The following is a 17252-nucleotide window of genomic DNA, read 5'->3' as shown; positions in this document are numbered from 1 at the left end:
CTAATTTTTCTCGGCCGCCCTCTTTGCTTACGATCTCTGGTCTCCATCACATATCCTGGCTTGTGTGAGGTGTTTTCTAAATGTATACTTGATGACTTGCTTCTCTTTCTTTGGACTGTTACCTTATCCCCATGTAATGGTCTTGGTTCTTCAAACATTGGTGTCCCTACAACTGTTTCATGCACCATTTGTGCAACTTGTGCTGGTGAAGGTGTACTCCTTGAGGCCACTCTTTGCATCAAGGCTTCCAAGTTAGGACCATCCCCAACATGCCTTCCAATCATATATGCATATTGTTTGGCACTTTGTAATAGGGCATTTGCCATGTCCGAGATGCAACCATCATATAATTGTATCTTTGTCTTAAACCCTTCTCCTGCTAGCCAACTACCATGCATGCTTTCAGCTAGATTTGACCTTGGAGTGTGTGCCTCCTCCAAGGAACTCTTTGTTACCTGTGGTAAAAAGGGAGGTAATTAGATTGGCTTATTACATTTATTTAGCTTACTACATTTATCTACAAAATACATACCGCGCTCATGAGATTCCCCCAATGGGCAATTCGCACATCCCACCAACTAAACCATATGTCCATTGAAGGAATGTCGGCCACACGGACGTGTCTCGCATGCCACCACTTCCGAATGAGCTTTGCTTGGTTGGTAGCTTCTTGCTTTGTCTTACATAATCTCCAATTCTCACACATGGTGATATGCTCGTTCCTCATATCCTCTTTGATGAATTTCCTTGTGTGCTTATGCAAGCTTTGTTCCCAATGGAAGAGACATGAGCACTCTCTCCCAACAATTATGTTGTTTGGACCCCCATTGAAAATAGTTCTCACAGCTATCCAATTTGCTCCAGCTTCATCAGACATGAAACCATGAAAATCTGCAGGGGGATACCCACATTCTTTCATTGTGGCATTCAACATCTCCCAAAATAGGATTTGGCTTGCAGCATCTTCATCTTTCATCTCACATGTGGCGATGGTCATTAATTCCTGCACACTGGTAGACAAAGCCAACATTATTAAATATTATACCACAACTCTCTTGATGATAGCAACATGGATACATAAGGATGGAGGGAAGTTATACCTAGGATCATAAACATGACATGCCATTGTACTCCACCCAATCACTCGATGGGTGTGATAAAATTGTACCCATGAATTCCTCAAATCACCATTTCCTCCTCTTCTCATGCGATTAACAAGATCCACACCAGATGCTGGACCATTGGTTGACATTTTAAAAACAAAACATTTTTCATCTGGCAAGCCTTGCCCTGGAAAACGACTTCCATGGAAGAATGAATACATAGACCTTTTCTTTAGTAAAAGAAGGCTATCATAACCTTCCCCAACAGGTAACCTTGCCTTCTTCTCTTGTGCAACAATCCGTTTGAACCTGTAACATCACAAGTCAACTATTTAGAAGGTCTTTATACCATTCTAAAGTTAAGTAAATTAAAAATCACTTAGCTACAAACAAACATACTGTTGATTCTCAACTAGTGGTACCAATTGCTCAAGAAAGTTGGTCAACTCTAGATCTCCGACACTTGCCCCTTCATTATTGTCTCCTCTCATCAATGATGAATTCAAGAGCTCCTTGGCAACACTCATTTGAGCTTTGTGTGGTCTAGCATTTTTATCCACCTTCAAAACATCTGCAACAAGCTTCTTTGTTTTCTCTATATACATCAAGGGTAGAGCTTGATATCTCAACATCAACTGTTGTGTATATTATGAATATAACCCCCACTATAGGTGTTACTATGCAATTACAAGTATCAATGCAATAAGCAGGCTTACGACAATAGTGACAAACAATCTTGTTCCTCTCCTCTTCAGTCAAGAGTCCAAGAGCAATCTTCTTTTGTAGGTAGCCTCTAAAAAAGGATGTGTTAAACTTCTTATTGTTTGCAAAATAAGGGCAAGTAATTCTATGGCATTCTAATGAGTCAACACAGTAGCTAAGCCTTACTGTACATGAGATAGCCATGTTGGTGGTTGATGGTTTAGTCCATATGTGGCCATCAAATTTTTGCTCCATGCCATTCATGCCATTGATGTTTCCAAAAGTTGGAGGAAATTCCAATAGCATACTTCCATTATATACCCTTGGTAATGCAGTGACTTGCTTCCTTTGCTTTATATTTGCAATCCGCATTTTGAGTATATTGGCTTGCTTGTTCTCCATGATCCAAGGTATGATGCTTTTGCTAATTTGACATTCATCTTTTGAATGGTCCTCATTTGAGCCTTCAAGGTCAATGTGTGAAGTCTGCATCATCTCAATGTCAACATCAGTCCTCGACTTATAAGAATTGTGGTACATACCAGGCTTCTCAATGGGATTTAACTCTTTAAGATCCACGTAAGGAGATGGTTGAGAGGTTTTCTTTCCTTCTTTGCCAAACTCTTCGGAGTAATAAACTCTACTAGCAACACAACGTGATGATGAACCAGGCTCTTCAAGATCACTAATAGTACTTGCTGCCATGATTGTATTGTGGATGAGAGCATACCTTTTTGTCAAGGAGGCATCCAGTATGTAATGCTCTTGACCATCAATATCCCACTCAGATGAAAACTTTACCTTCATTGTTGCTTCACCTTCAATGACTGCCTTAAGGCAGATGAGCTTGTGCGTATGGGGAAGAAGGCTTTGAAGGAAATGTTTACTAACAATCCTTCTTCCATCCTTGAGCGGGATAGAGTGTGATAGATTCACTCCTTCAATAAGCCATTCAATAGAGGCCTCTTCTGTAGCCATTTTGGATGACACAACAAAAGGTACCAAAGACAGAGGGAGCTCAGAGAAAGTGGTTATTAGAGGAGGTCAGAGAATACAGACAATCTTGAGAGCAAAGGGATGGTAATCCAACATGGCATTGAGAGCAGAGGGATGATAACCCAACACGGATCATGAAAATAAGAAGGGATGAAAGAGAGAAATGCAATGTGATGCAAAGCTAGAAGGCAACCAAAGAGACTTAGAAAGTAATGGTGGGAGAGAATGAAGAGGAGAAAATGACAAGAGAGTAGTATCAGGATGCGTGGTCACGAGAAAGCAGTGTAAATATTGAAAATGGATAGAGAATGGGTAGAGGATTGTGAAACAGGTGGTGTTTGAGCTAATTCCAATGTCAATGATGCCCTAACACCACAATGAGAAGTAGCCATGTGGCCGTCATTACAACCCATTGAGCTGGAATGATGGTGAGAAAGGTGGCGGCCGAGATTCTTTCACAAACTTGGATTATGCCAGGATGCCACAATCTTAAGCCTTAAAAGCCACATGCTATTATAGGGACGATTAATGATTGGAGAGAGATGAAGGAGAGACTCCTTCAAAACAACGTGGGCTATCTAGCATTCAAAACAACGTGGGCTATCTAGCAGGAAGACAGTGGGTACATCATCGATGCACGCTGGCCGATCGCACACTGATGACGCTTTGGAGACATCCTTGCTTGCGATGGTATCGAGGGAGCCACCGTTTTGTTTCATCATTGATAGCTTCAAGCCACACAGAGAACAAAGAAAGTAATTGCATTGTCGAATGGGTCTCTCACCTAGGATGATAGTAATTTCGGTAGATCAACTCCGCCATTTGGTTCTTGCTTTGCACTGATCTTCCCCTGTAACTTAAATAAAATATCCTGTTGAATACGGCCCGATTAACCGAGTCTACGATGATTAGAAAATGTAGGTGATTGCGAACCAAGGTACCCAAATCAATTTAACGATGAAGGGCAATTCAGTGATACGATGAGTATAATACGCAAGCACCACGGGGTCGACCTCTCTCCTCCCTCCTTCGTCCCCTCTCTCGGCTCTCTCCTCCCTCCTTCCACTCTCCTCCCTCCTTCCACTCTTGGCTCTCTCCTCCCTCCTTCCACTCTCGGCTCTCTCCTCCTTCCTTCCCATCCTATCGATATTAGCTCTCTCCTCCCTCTTTCCACTCTCCTCCTTCCTTCCCATCCTATCGATATTAGCTCTCCTCCCTCCTTCGTCCCCTCTCTTCGTCTCATCTCAAGAAGCTTTGTAAAGGCGTGGCTTAGGGAGTCGGCTCTTCTAAAGACTCACACGACTGCCAGAGCAACAGGTAAAGTGATTCGTATGACTTCTCTTAGCAACTTCATATGGCAGGTGTAGGTAAGTATAGAAGCTTCGTAAGCCTTCCCTTCCATAAGCTGGAAAGCAGAAAATGAAGCACTAGTAGCAAAGTCTTACAGATGATGCAGAGTTTTAGATTAGCTTCATGCCCAAGTTCAGGGAATCTATGAAACCAAAAAAAAGGGGGGGGCTCAGTAGCCCCCCAGAGTCTGCGCTAGCGCAGACTCTAGGGGGCTGCTGAGCCCCCCCTTTTTTTTCGGTCTCATAGAGTCTGGGGCTGCTGAAACCGGAAAAAAGGGGGGGGCTGCTGAGCCACCCCCATTTTTCCAGTCTCATAGAGTCTGGGGGCTGCTGAGCCCCCCCCTTTTTTCTGGTCTCATAGAGTCTGGGGGGCTACTGAGCCCCCCCCCTTTGCGAATATGCCGATGGGAAATTCGTTGGGAAATTCATAGATGGGAAATTTAGCTGGTGTTACCTCCTTTGCAAATATGCAGATGGGAAATTCGTTGTCCTTTACCTGGAACTCATGGTAATTTAGTTCTTGCTTTGCATCCATTCGTCGGTAATTTAGTTCTTGCTTTGCATCCATTCGACCCTCTTCCTCAGCTTTCGTTGTCCTTTACTTGGAACTCATGGTAGTATTTCAAACCTAGAACAGCATCTTGGAGTCATTGCAGTAATGAACTTGTGTATGTATATACAGCTATGTTGTTTATGGAGTTGGATTGCTAACGTATATTCTGTGATCAGCCCATGAACTTGGGCATACTTTCGTCCATTTGGAAAAACCATATGCTGTGTCCTTTCGTCCAAGGGAAAAAAAGGGGGGGGCTCAGCAGCCCCCATACTCTATGAAACCGAAAAAAAGGGGGGGGCTCAGCAGCCCCCCCTTTTTTTCTGCACTTGTTGTTTTGTCGCATCACTTGTTTTGACTGAAGCCTTGATGCTTGTGGGAGAGGAAGTAAATCCAAGAGTAGCGGTTGAAATCATAGACAAGGAGGAGACAACCAGCATGGGTCCACAAAGATCAAGTACAATCTCCTTCCAGGTAATGGTGTTGAGGTAGCCAGACATGATTAGAAAGGAGTAGAAGGCAGAGTACTGGCTGTCCAGGACCACACGAGACAAAAGTGTGATAGCCATATCTTTTGAGAGAGCTCTTTCCCAACGTGAAGTATATCTTGATGGAGGCCCTTCATTTTATTAATGTGTTCTCGCATAGATGACAAGGTAGCGGAATCGGAAAGACTGCGGTTGTAGCAGTTGCATTGGCTTGTTTTTTGTTAGAGGGCTTCAAGAACCGCTCTTCCTGATTCAAGGCCATAGGTACAAGCTCCTTCCAGGTAATGGTGTTGAGGCAGCCAGACATGATTAGAAAGGAGTAGAAGGCAGAGTGCTGGCTGTCCAAGACCACACGAGACAAAAGTGTGATAGCCATATCTTTTGAGGAGAGCTCTTTCCCAATGTGAAGTATATCTTGATGGAGGCCTTGCATTTTATTAATGTGTTCCCGCATAGATGACAAGGTAGCGGGATCGGAAAAACGGAGCTGGATCTTTACAGAAACATGCTTCATGGGGGGTCACTCGGGGACAATGAGTTTAGTTGGAGCTTTTCCGCTTCCTATTATTGAATTAGGATTAGCATTCATTTAAAGATATTGGTATCGAGAACTTCTTTCAAGGAATTGATATGTATCTCAATTGTCTTGAGGGTTTGCATTGCAATGTATCAAGGGTTACAAATTTCACTATCTTAAGGATTTGAATCATTTGTATATGCTTATGCATTTTATATTCTACTATCTTAAGGATTTGAAACATTTTGTATATACGGGTTTCATAGTAGTGAGCATTTTTATCCTGACAAGATGGCACCAAGGCAAAAGAAATCAACTACAAGAGGTAATTCTAAAACTTTTTGGTACTGATAACCTTGGCATATCTATGATGGATGTGAGCAATATATAACTCATCCTTGTTGGTTGTGATATGTATTCAAAGGAACTAAAACTTATGCATTGAGATCTGGACCATCAAGAAGATCTGTGAGTGAGGAGTGTACGTCTCGTACTCCACAAAATGATGCAAATAACCCACACATGGAGACACTTGCAAAAACTGAGGCTACTATCACTCGAGAAGAGTCATTGTCTCATCCCGTGATTAGTCTTGAGCAACAGGAGGTGCAAGAAGAGCCTCGAGGCCAAGGAGAGCAAGAGAGTGCAGAAAAGACAAAAGAAAAAGCTCCAACACATGTAAGAGTACTTGGGAAGGAGATTCAAATTGGACTTTTGCAAGATGTCCTTGATCAGTTTCGGATGCAAAGAAGAATTGAACCCCCTCTGATTCCTCTCTGTAGATTGGCTCTTAATGAGGCTATTCGAACATCAACGTCTGAGATTACTGTTTTGAGAGATAGTTTTGATTCTAGAGGCTATGCTATAAATAGTGCACCTTTTCTAGTATCCTTGCAACGGCCAGGAAGTGAATTTTTCTATGTTATGGCACTTGATCGTCAAGAATGGGGACCTATTTGGAATCAAATAAGTGAGGACTTCGACAACCAGCTAAGTAATGAGTGGCAAGACTTGAAGGGGAAGAAGTTCCTTGTTTGGGATGGAAATCATAGGTTGAAGGCATGGTTTTCTCGGATCAAAGACGGTACTCTTTTGATAAATCTATCATGCATAAGGAAATGTTCTATTATAGTTTGCATTGCACATGATTATGTCATGCTTACTTGTGTGAATTGATATGTTGTAGCTTATTCAATAATGCCAACTCGCCATATCCAAGTGAGATGCCAATTCATAGAGGTGCAGAAATCTCAAGAGGGAGAGCTACTTCTTGCCTTAAAATCAACCAATGAGTAAGATAACTTTTTATAATACTTTTATGTATAGCTAGTTTAACTTCTTCTCTTTAGAAACTAAGTCTATTGGTATTTATGTCTTTAACTTCTCCTCTTTAGAAAGTAATCCCCATGTGAATATATGTTGGTATTGCAGACTTGTTCGAGCGCATGTAGAGCATTCATATGGGCACGAGGTCTTCCTCTTTCAAAAATTTGGCATGGCAGATAAATCCTCACTTCTTGAGTTATTGAGTGAAGAGGATAAGAGATGGGTGGAAGTGGAGATGGCAATAGAAAGGAAGAATAGTAACCCATGGTACACAACACCAGCTATTGTCTTGGCACAACTTGTTTGGAAGGTATCTACGCGAACTATAAATATCCCTTTGCTCTATGAAAGGTGTCCCAAAAAGGATAATGTTTTAATTTCTTGTTTTCATGGAAGGTTGATTTTTCACGTGCAATCAAGAAAGCTACTCAAAATATTAATCAATCGAAGATGGAGTTTGGAGGAGTATACTAATAAATTTATTAAGGCTATTAAGAATGTGGAAGTCATCTTTCATGATCGAGCATACAATGTTTTGATTTCTTGTTTTCATGGAAGGATGATTTTTCATGTGCGATCAAGAAAGCTACTCAAAATCTTGATCAATCGAAGATGAGTCTGGAGGAGTATACTAATAAATTTAGTAAGGCTATTAAGAATGTGGAAGTCATCTTTCGTGATCGAGCATACAAGATGGTACCTGTTGCCAATCCCGCAAATGGTGATGGCTTCTTCGAGCTTCTATTTAGTTATGATTGGAATCAAAAGGGTGCCACGACTAAGGACAAAGTGCATATATTAGCCTCATTCAATCCCAATAGGTAATGTCAATTAATGTTTTTGCACAATCACTCCATAGTGATGCTAATATTTTTTTCCTTTGCCATGATATTAATAGGAAAAAAGAGCTTCTACAACAATTGATGATGGCACGTGGAAATGATCCAGTTGCATCTGCTAAGTATGGGGATGCTCAAAAGTTTCGACTACATGTGAAAAAGGAAACATATTGGCAATACTTGTTTGAGCGAGGGATTTCCATCATCAACAATTTGCGAAGCCATGATTTGGAATTGCCTGATGGGTTTGAGACATTTGCTCGAGAGCAAAGACGACTTCACCTCCAAGAAGCCTTCCCTATGCTTTGGAAGGATATGAAGTCTACTCTTGAAGCAGATAAGCAGCCGGAAATGCAAGAGTCATCCTTACGTTTGGTGTATAGGTGGTACAATAGCAACCCTCTCCTTTCTCTTAGGATTAATAAACTGTTTTACTCATATGTCTACATTCTTTCATACATAATAGGTGGATACGGTCTTTGCATGATACCAATTCATCTGCAAGGATGCCATATGAGGTCATGGCATGGACAAACATGGAGAAAGAGGGAAGCATGTATCCCTTATCTTGGAAAGATAAGGGCATAATGATTTGGAAGATTAATGTGTGTCCTTGGTGGTTGGATTACCCACTGGGAAAAGTACATCCCACTGAGAAAAATAGATGTGAAGGTAATACTCCAAAGTTCCTATTCCATAGGCATCTAGACCAATGTCTATATATGCGGGTATCTACCATATACTTAAGTTTGCAACATTTGCTGCTTAGTCTTTGAGAAGAACATGGAAGACAATATGGATGAGGATGAATTGGATGCAGAGAACCGTTATGTGGATATCACATTACGACCTAGATCAACGAACGGAGAGTCAGCTATCAAGAAAAGACCTGTGAGACCTCTACTCCTCATACTTATGTAATAGTTAACAACTAACACTAATGAAAATATAGTATAACCTAGAGTCTTGTCCTTTGTAATTCTTACAAGCAGGTTCTATCGGAGAATATAGAGTCCTCTAAGACTCAAGAGCTGAGAACAAAGAAACGACTCGATTTTCATGCTTCAAGAACCAGTTCCATTAATCAACAACCGAGTTTATCTAGTGAGTATCACTCCTCTCTTTCTTGATTATGATTTTTTGATTTTGCAGCCAAACTGAAGCTTTCGAGCTAGGATTTGATGCAGATGTAAAGTTGTTTGCATATATGGATGTAATTACAGAGGATCTCATTCAGTTGTCGAATGCACCAAAGCTGTAAGTGTTTCTTTTTTTAAGAAATGCGTACATTTAAGAATCTATTTTGGAATATAAGTCATTGATCTAGGGAGATTGAATTGTACATTTTAGGGTTGATGAATTTTTAAGAAAAGTGAAAGCACCAGGTCTGTCACACAATGGTAATTCTTGTGTCGAGGTGGTTTGCTTGGTATGGGCAGATTTTCCCACAAGTTTGGCAGTGGAACTCATAAGTAGTGCTACATGCCCAGAGTGGAATAGATTCTCCCTCAAGCTCTCTGCAAGGGTGGCAAAGTTTGCCAATGACTTCGTAGCAGACCAGGGGTGGTACGTGACTTGCTCTCTCCCAGAACATTGGGGCTATATATTTGCACATGCGAAGAAGGCCGAGTTCGAGCTCCATCGATCATATACAGTGCTTCTTGACTTTGGTTATTTACGTGATGATGGAGAGGAGGTACATTAAATCACCTAAATGTTTGTTTATATTGTTCTAATAAGCATGATTTGCTTGTATCTAACTTGAGGTGCCATCATCCATTAGGTTCGCAATCTACAAATGGGTATCTTCTGGCATGGAAAATCTGACCTCCCACACATGGATCGACAAGCAGGTGCAAATGTCTCTAATAAGCTTTTTTCAGCAAAGACATCAGTGCTACACGAGTGTGACCGTAAACATGTCACAAAAAGGACACAAGTTGCATCAACTTACTTACGAGGAGGGGCAGAAAGATCAGATTACTTGCACGAGTAAGATCCTATACAAGCACAGATTGAATTTATGGGGTATAATTGAAGTTCTTTCAAGGAAAACAAATATGGATTGTCAAACATCCTCTGATCCCTTTTAGTGCTTCTTGTAGGTGGATACTCAAAACATTCACAGACCCTGGTGATTGCATCATCGATGTCTTTGCAGGTTGCTTTGGGATGGCAAGGCTTTGTGAAGAGTTAGGTCGCCATTGTCTTTCCATAGAGAATGACAATGTTGTTGCTGACATGTGTCTGCGATCAAATCAGTACAGAATAGCATTTCCATAAACTATGTAGTATTGACAGTAATACTTGTGATCATCACTTTTGATGTTCTTGTTGAGGTTATCATGTAACACATACTATGTCCTTGCTCATGGTGGTTGTATGGCACAAGAGTGTCTTTATTGCTCTATGCTTTTTTCTCTTTTTTGGATCCATAGTCAAAGGTTACTGTGTGGGGAATGCCGGCGATCCATAGTCAGAGGTTACTGTGTGGGGAATGCCCTTGTCAATATGTATGCCCATTCCGTGAACCTAGATGATGCAAGGGCAGTGTTTGCAGAGATGCCACAATGGGTTCTGGTCTCCTAAGTGCGATGATTGCTGGTTGTGCTCAGAATGGGCATGGCAAGACATCCCTGCAACTGTTCAGGTGCACAGAGAATTTTATGAACTGACCTATTGGGATGTAGTGTCATGGGGTGCTTTGATTGCAGGATGCACTGAACATGTGCATGCTGTTCTTGCTCGAGCTTTTTGGGAAAATGCAACATAGTGGCATGAAGCTAGATTCTATTGTAGAGATTGTTTTTCCAAGTTTCGCATCCTTGAAACTTTTGCAGCCTTCCTATATGTCAAAACCTACCCTAACTTCATTTCAGCTTGAGTAAAAAGTCCATAACTTGGGTATAGACTATAGCTTTTACTTTTTGGACATGTCCACCCGACTGTATGTCAAAACCTCTTTTAATTTCATTTTAGCTTGAGTAAACAATCCATAACTTGGGTATAGACTCAATATATTTTTGAATCATTGTCTGGCTACTGAAAGCACTAATCATTGCTAGGGAGTGTTTAATCTCATTTCATGAATGTCCTACCTATGAGTCTGTATTTGTTCCTGCTTTCATATCACACATTTTTTGGAAGGAATGTTGATTTTCCATTGTGGCAATGTAACGATTTACAGGTGCCACAACTAATGTTTCATTGTCCTGGCTACTGAAAGCACTACAGCCTCAATATTGTTGAGGACTATTTAATCTCATTTCATTAATGTCTTGCATTTTAGATAAGCTTGGTTGAGCTATAGAACAATATGAAGCCTATGTGTTTAAATTAGATTTTTTGGCTTTTTTGGTAGCGTTGGCAGCGAGCAGCCGTTGCTGGTGTACATGTTTGTACTCTTTTTTTTAACCTGAAGTAGTTGCTCAGCATAACAGATGTAATTAACCATCAGGTTTTTTATTGGCAATCTATTTGCCCTAGTACTACGAAACCACAAGGGCATTAGGTTTTTCAAAGATTATGAGTACACATGCACTTGTACGGTTAATACTTTCAAGCAATTAGATTGGATTAAGTGTTTGTGGATGCTTATGCTTTTATGACATCCCTAGAAGAGGGTCGTGTGACCCATGCTACTATTGCTGGCAATGATGGGAGTCAGATGTTATTGTGGGGAATGCCCTCGTCCATATGTATTGCAAGTGCGTGAACCTAAATGATGCAAGGGCAGTGTTCACAGAGATGTCACAGTGGAATGTGGTCTCCTGGAGTGACATAAGTGCTGGTTGTGCTCAGAATGGGCATGGCAAGGCAGCCCTGCAACTGTTCAGTGGAATGCAGGTGAAAAAAAGTCCCTTGACCTCTTTATTTGTTGATAGTGCACTGTGTGGATGGGACTTCTCTTCATGTTGGTTTTCGATTTCTCCTCATCTCCTCCCAATCTAAGCCGTGATACCTTCATTTTGATTTCAAAGAAAGGTTTTTCCAAATTCCATGCACACATTATTGTACACACATAGTATTGCATGAGGATCCTTCCATTACTTCATAAGCCTTACTTTATGAAGTTGTCATGTCAGGTTCATTCATATCCATAAGCAAGGCCCTCTCTCTCTAGGTGACATCAGTAGATGTCGGCCTCTAACACCCCCTCTCAACTCCTGGATGGAATAGAGATGCTAGCAAGATGAGTGAATGAAAAGCTCACAATATTCATGAAAATTCAAAAAAAAGCTCGTCACAAAAAGCTCACAAAAAAATCACACCCAAGCAAAATGACCGGAGCATTCATGACACATTTCTAGGATTCTCCTAGTCTCCATGGGATGGACCAACCGACAAAGCATCTTATCTTTTCCCAATTTATAAAGAATGTCATCCAACAATAGTATAGGGACAAGCCTTCCTAACCAATTTGCTTCTGTTGTGGAGTTAACCCTTGATGAAACATGCCTTCTTCCACATATTGCTGAACATCTTGCAGTTCTAGCCATCCAGTGTCTACCAAAGAAACCACCCCCTGGTCTTGTACTACAATGGCTTGAGTAGCTAACTCATCTACCCTTTGATTTTCTTTTTTGTTTATATGAACAAACTTGCAAAAATCAAAATGACCATAGGAATGGAACTTTTCTTCTTTTTCTTCTTTGGCACTCTTGTACTTGCAAGTTTCCCCATTCTTTCTGTAGTTTTGGAGACAAAGCAAGTAATTGACCAAAGGTGATATGAGCTTCCTTTTCTTTAAGGTCAGATAATAAGTCATAGCTTCCAATGCCACGTCCTAAAGGAAAGTTTGACTAGCTAATTCTCCTTCTAGATGCCTTCTTTTTCTTACTATGGCATTCCTCTTCCTGATGTTCCTCATCTACTTCTTCCTTGATTTCTTCTTCTTATTTTGCTTTACCATGCCCCCGTTTAGCCCCATCATTACCTCTCTTTCCTCATCCCCTGAAGAAGCTTCTAACAAGGATACTTGTTTTTCTTCTTTCTTTCTCAATCTAGGACACTCAGGGCAATAGTGACCTTTTTCATTACATTCATAGCAAGTGACCCCACTCTTATCTCGAGGCCTATCCTTACTCTTTGGTGCTCTAGGTTGTCATGCATTAACCAAATGCAATTTCAAATCAGCAAACTCTGCCATCAATTGGGAGATATTATGATCTAACTCAAAGGACTTTGGTACCTGAGAAGTGCCCATTACCTCCACCTTAGAAGTTGAAGCTATTGAAGACACAAAAGAGGATTCGATCTTTAGAGAAGCTTCTTTCTTGGTTGCAATGTGAAAAGCCTCCACGTATGTTGTTGGATCTTTACTCATTACTTTCGAGCGAAGTTAAGGCTCTAAAGCCATAACAAATTTGCTCATCTTTAAGTGCTCCATCCCTACGACACTTTGAGGGGCCAATGATGCACATGCCATAGCTCACAAAGCTGCCCTTTCATACTTTGTCCATAAAGTTTCATATCGGATTGCCAATGTAGAGACCATCTCACCATCTCCTTGATAAAACCGATCCAACTGCAATATCAAAGCATTTGGTAACTCCACTGCCCCAAATCTCTTCTTCATTGTAGCAACCACTTGGTCCTAGTCCTCCTTGGTAGAGTCTGCCGACAAGGCCTCATGCCAACTCAAGGCTACACCTTCAAGAAAATCAGGAAAAATCTCTGCCTGATCCTTCATGGACCATCCAGAAAGTCGGCATCCTCGAACAAAATCCTGAAGATAAGACTTTGGGTCTGACTTCGGGTCTACATGAGTGCAATTCTCCCACTCCCAATGACTATGGGGAGAAAGGAAGCATTGGAATTCTTCAACCTTGTGGGAAGAATGGAACTAATGTCATCCTCCATAACCTTATAGAGAGAATGGCATTAGTCACCATTCTCTCTAAGTTATGGAGAATACCAATAATGTCTTTCTCCCTATAAGACACCACTAGCATTCTCCATGATCTTATAGAGAGAATTGCACTAATTCCATTCTCCCCATACTCTTACTACGAGAAATAAACTAGTACTATTCCCTAAGAGGAGAATAGCACTAGTGCCAATATCCTACTCCTAATGAGGCTATAGAGAAAGGCACTATCTACATTCATAGGGAGAATGGCACTAGTGCTACTATTCCCTAAAGGAGAATAGCACTAGTGCCATTATCCCACTTCCAATGAGGATATATAGAAAGGCACTATCTACATTCTCCAACCACATAGGGAGAATGACACTAGTGCTACTCTCCATAATCTTATGGGGGGAATTGTAGTAGTTATATTCTCCCCAAGTTATGGAGAATGGCAATAGTGACTTTATCCCTATAAGGCACCATCAGCATTCTCCACGATCTTATAAAGAGAATGATAGTAGTGCCATTCTTCCCATAACCTTATAGATATAATGTCTTCTCTCTATGATGTGATAGAGAATGTTATCACTATTGGCACACTCCATAACATTATAGGCAGAATGGTAGAAATGCAATTTCCTCAAGAGGAAAATGGTAGTACTTTATGGTCAGTCTTGATTTTCTTTGTTTTCATAGTTGGACTATGTTGAAGAGATTCTAAAAAATGGAACTATTTACATTACCCTCAAATTCATAGGAATCAATGATCCATGGAAGGAGATGGAGATATCAAGTGCAAAGGAAAACATAGCATAAAAAATGGGGATAATTAATGATGAAATGGAGACAACAAGGATAGAGAAAAACATACGACCAAGACTGGGGACAATTGAAAGCAACCTTATTAATCCTACATGATTGAAAGATGTACATAAGGATATGACATGGGAAACAAGAATAAAACCTATAAATTTTTGTTGCAAACATGTACAAAAGCATAGCAATCGGCAACTTGGAGGAGTCAGGGGCTAGCAACCATAAGGAAAGTCTGCATCTACATCCACATCAAACATCTTTGGATAGGCCAACAATGACTATGATAGTAGAATTGAATGGCTTGCCATTGAGTCATTTCTTATTCTAGTCACCACTACACCCATCCCTTATGAATGGCCATAATAGTTATATGGTTATCCATCATAGGTGAATTGAGGTTTTGATTTTTTGTCTAGAAAGGTTTAATGTAGTTCTTTGGTCAATTGCAATGGAGCATAATGTCATTGAGATGGTAGAAAGCTACATGAATATGCAAAGGAGAGCCTCCCTTTGTCTGTGACATGGGCTCAATGGGGATGCTACACTTATCTCAAGAGGAGGATAAATAGGCCCGACAAGGTTGGTGTTGAAGCATTGCTGAAATCATTAGCAAAAATCTCAAAGGCATTTGGATGTGATCTAGAAGGACAATCCTTCTTAATGACTCTCCATACAAGGCTTGCATCAATCCTCCAATCGAATTGCATATTTCCTTCTACGTTTAATGTACAAGACAAGGAGGATAATAGTCTACTAGAAGAGTTGATGCCTTACTTGATGGGACTCAATGAAGCTAATGATGTGCATAACCTAATTGAGACTAATTGATATGGACAATTGGCTATAGTGAAGGGACGTAAAGATTTAAATCTTGTTTAAGAAGTTCTTGATGAATGGAGTGAGGCAAATCATCAATGGTCAAGAATGGAATACAACACAAGAAATATTCCTCTTGCAGGCCAACTAAGAGAGAGGACTATAGGTGGATAATGCAAAATCAGATGGTACATCTCTTGTACCAAGACAATGGTGGATGTGGCCAGGTGCTTATACTCAATACATCACATACTAGACTTTTAAGGAATGCTCCACCCCTCTCTACAATGAATGCTATGCAAGCTTCTAAATTGGCTACACACCTAGGGTACAAGGGTACCTATATCAAGGAACACATTGCTAAGGCCTATATAGATCCGCTATGGAACGCATATTTTCCACGAAGACACAAGTGTCAACTTTTTCTTTTTTTAAATCTCAAGTTACTATGATGGTTATTTGGATCTTTGAGCTTATCTTTTGTCATGTAGAGATATATATGATTGAATCATGCTTGAGTAGGTACATAGTAGAATGTGATTAGCTTGGAATGCTAAAGTTTCCTATTACTATCAATAAGGTGTTTCAAATCAAAAGAGTGGCTTTTGAGGTGCATGAGTAGACTATTGCAAGTGCTAGCCTAGGCTTATTTGTGCACGATTCCCTCAAGAGAGGGACTACCATTTTCCATTATGGAGGTGACTAGTACTTATAGGGAGATTGGAAAAATTCTTTCCAATCTCCCTATAAGTACTAGTCACTTCTACCATCTTGCCTTGGAGCTCTGTTCTCTACCATTCTCCTATCCTCAGCCTCTCTTGCACTTTTTGTTCCTTCTTCCATCTTGCCTTGAAGTTCTTCTCTCATTACCATTATCTTATTCTAGGCCTTACTTGCACACTTTTGGTCATTCCTCCTTCCATCTCCCCTTAACTCTACACTTGAAGGATATGGTGCACATTGTCGGTGATGTTTGGTATGGAAATGTGGCTGGGTTTATGAACAGCAATAGAAATATAAATGCAAAACAAAATAGTTGTTATGTATTTTCTCCTGATATTCCATCATGGTCTGATTCCTCATTAAAAAAACATATCGCAAAATATGGGCACATTTGTGTCGAAGCCATAAATGATATATGTGTAGGGGAGGAGCTACTTGCAGAATATGAGTTTTGATAAAGATGTTGTATTCCTTTATAGATTCATTACTAATCAAAATTATTACTTTCTCACCAATTGTGTAGTTTGGTGACTAGTTGTTGCCACTACATAGTGTTTGATGTACCTTTGTAGTGAGCAATCCAAAATTACTCATTTCAAAAAAGTTGTTTGGTTTTCAACAAAAATTCTTATTTTTTACCTTTGCATTGAGCGATTCACATAAAATGTAAATTTGTCCTTTTATGAAATGAATCATGTTACTCTAAATATTTGATAGTGCATGTCATTAATACTTGATTTTACATCAACTACAAATCTTACATTCCTCCACCTATAGATGTCTCATGCTCATTCTTGGAAAAGTTTAGGATTTTCTACAATGTGATTGCAAATTCATGGTTATCAATTATAATTTTGAAATTTTTAAATGGTGTGTATGAGTAGCACTAAGGGTTATGGCTTAATGGCAAATCCTTATGGGATATTCCACTTGGCTTTGGAGATATTGAAATGCAAGTCTTGCCAATGTAAAGGATATCAAGGTGTTTATAAACACCGCTAAGGTTCATGAGATGAGGCTCACTCAATCCAAAGCTCTTGAAGTGCAAGCCTTGATAATAAACACCACGAAGATTCATGAGACGAGTCTCGTTCAACCAAACGTAAATAATTTACCAAATTCATCTATCCTCGTGAGGAAAGTAGATATTGCAAAATATTGGCAGATCAT

General features: G+C 40.3%; 2 protein-coding genes across 2 annotated transcripts; one reads left to right on the top strand and one right to left on the bottom strand.

Annotated features, from left to right (window-relative positions):
• Positions 1-517: 517 nt before the first annotated feature.
• On the bottom strand, positions 518-1324 carry LOC147885101 (uncharacterized). Its single transcript, XM_087397269.1, has 2 exons — positions 1101-1324; positions 518-1010 (listed from the first exon to the last, which is right to left on the bottom strand). Exons 1-2 carry the CDS (start codon positions 1322-1324, stop codon positions 518-520), a joined length of 717 nt encoding a protein of 238 aa, XP_087253395.1.
• A 5125-nt stretch (positions 1325-6449) lies between these two features.
• Positions 6450-7977, top strand: LOC147885100 (uncharacterized). The gene is made up of 4 exons (XM_087397268.1): positions 6450-6792; positions 6895-7000; positions 7140-7344; positions 7933-7977. The coding sequence occupies exons 1-4, from the start codon at positions 6450-6452 to the stop codon at positions 7975-7977; spliced, it is 699 nt and encodes a 232-aa protein (XP_087253394.1).
• The last annotated feature ends 9275 nt before the right edge of the window (positions 7978-17252 follow it).

This window comes from Dipteris shenzhenensis, chromosome 26, assembly GCF_047967505.1.
Source record: "Dipteris shenzhenensis isolate YYH24624 ecotype China chromosome 26, Dip_SZ_1.0, whole genome shotgun sequence".
NCBI lineage: Eukaryota > Viridiplantae > Streptophyta > Polypodiopsida > Gleicheniales > Dipteridaceae > Dipteris > Dipteris shenzhenensis.
This window is presented reverse-complemented; position numbering and strand designations above follow the sequence as displayed.

What these genes read in the sequence shown, in the direction of transcription:
- LOC147885101 (XM_087397269.1), bottom strand. Translation starts at nt 1,324, where the DNA reads ATGTATTCATTCTTCCATGGAAGTCGTTTTCCAGGGCAAGGCTTGCCA. An exon ending in TGTCATGTTTATGATCCTAG is followed by an intron (nt 1,011 to 1,100) that starts GTATAACTTCCC and finishes TTTGTCTACCAG; the next exon opens with TGTGCAGGAATTAATGACCA.
- LOC147885100 (XM_087397268.1), top strand. Translation starts at nt 6,450, where the DNA reads ATGCAAAGAAGAATTGAACCCCCTCTGATTCCTCTCTGTAGATTGGCT. An exon ending in GTTTTCTCGGATCAAAGACG is followed by an intron (nt 6,793 to 6,894) that starts GTACTCTTTTGA and finishes GATATGTTGTAG; the next exon opens with CTTATTCAATAATGCCAACT. An exon ending in TGGCACAACTTGTTTGGAAG is followed by an intron (nt 7,345 to 7,932) that starts GTATCTACGCGA and finishes TGATATTAATAG; the next exon opens with GAAAAAAGAGCTTCTACAAC.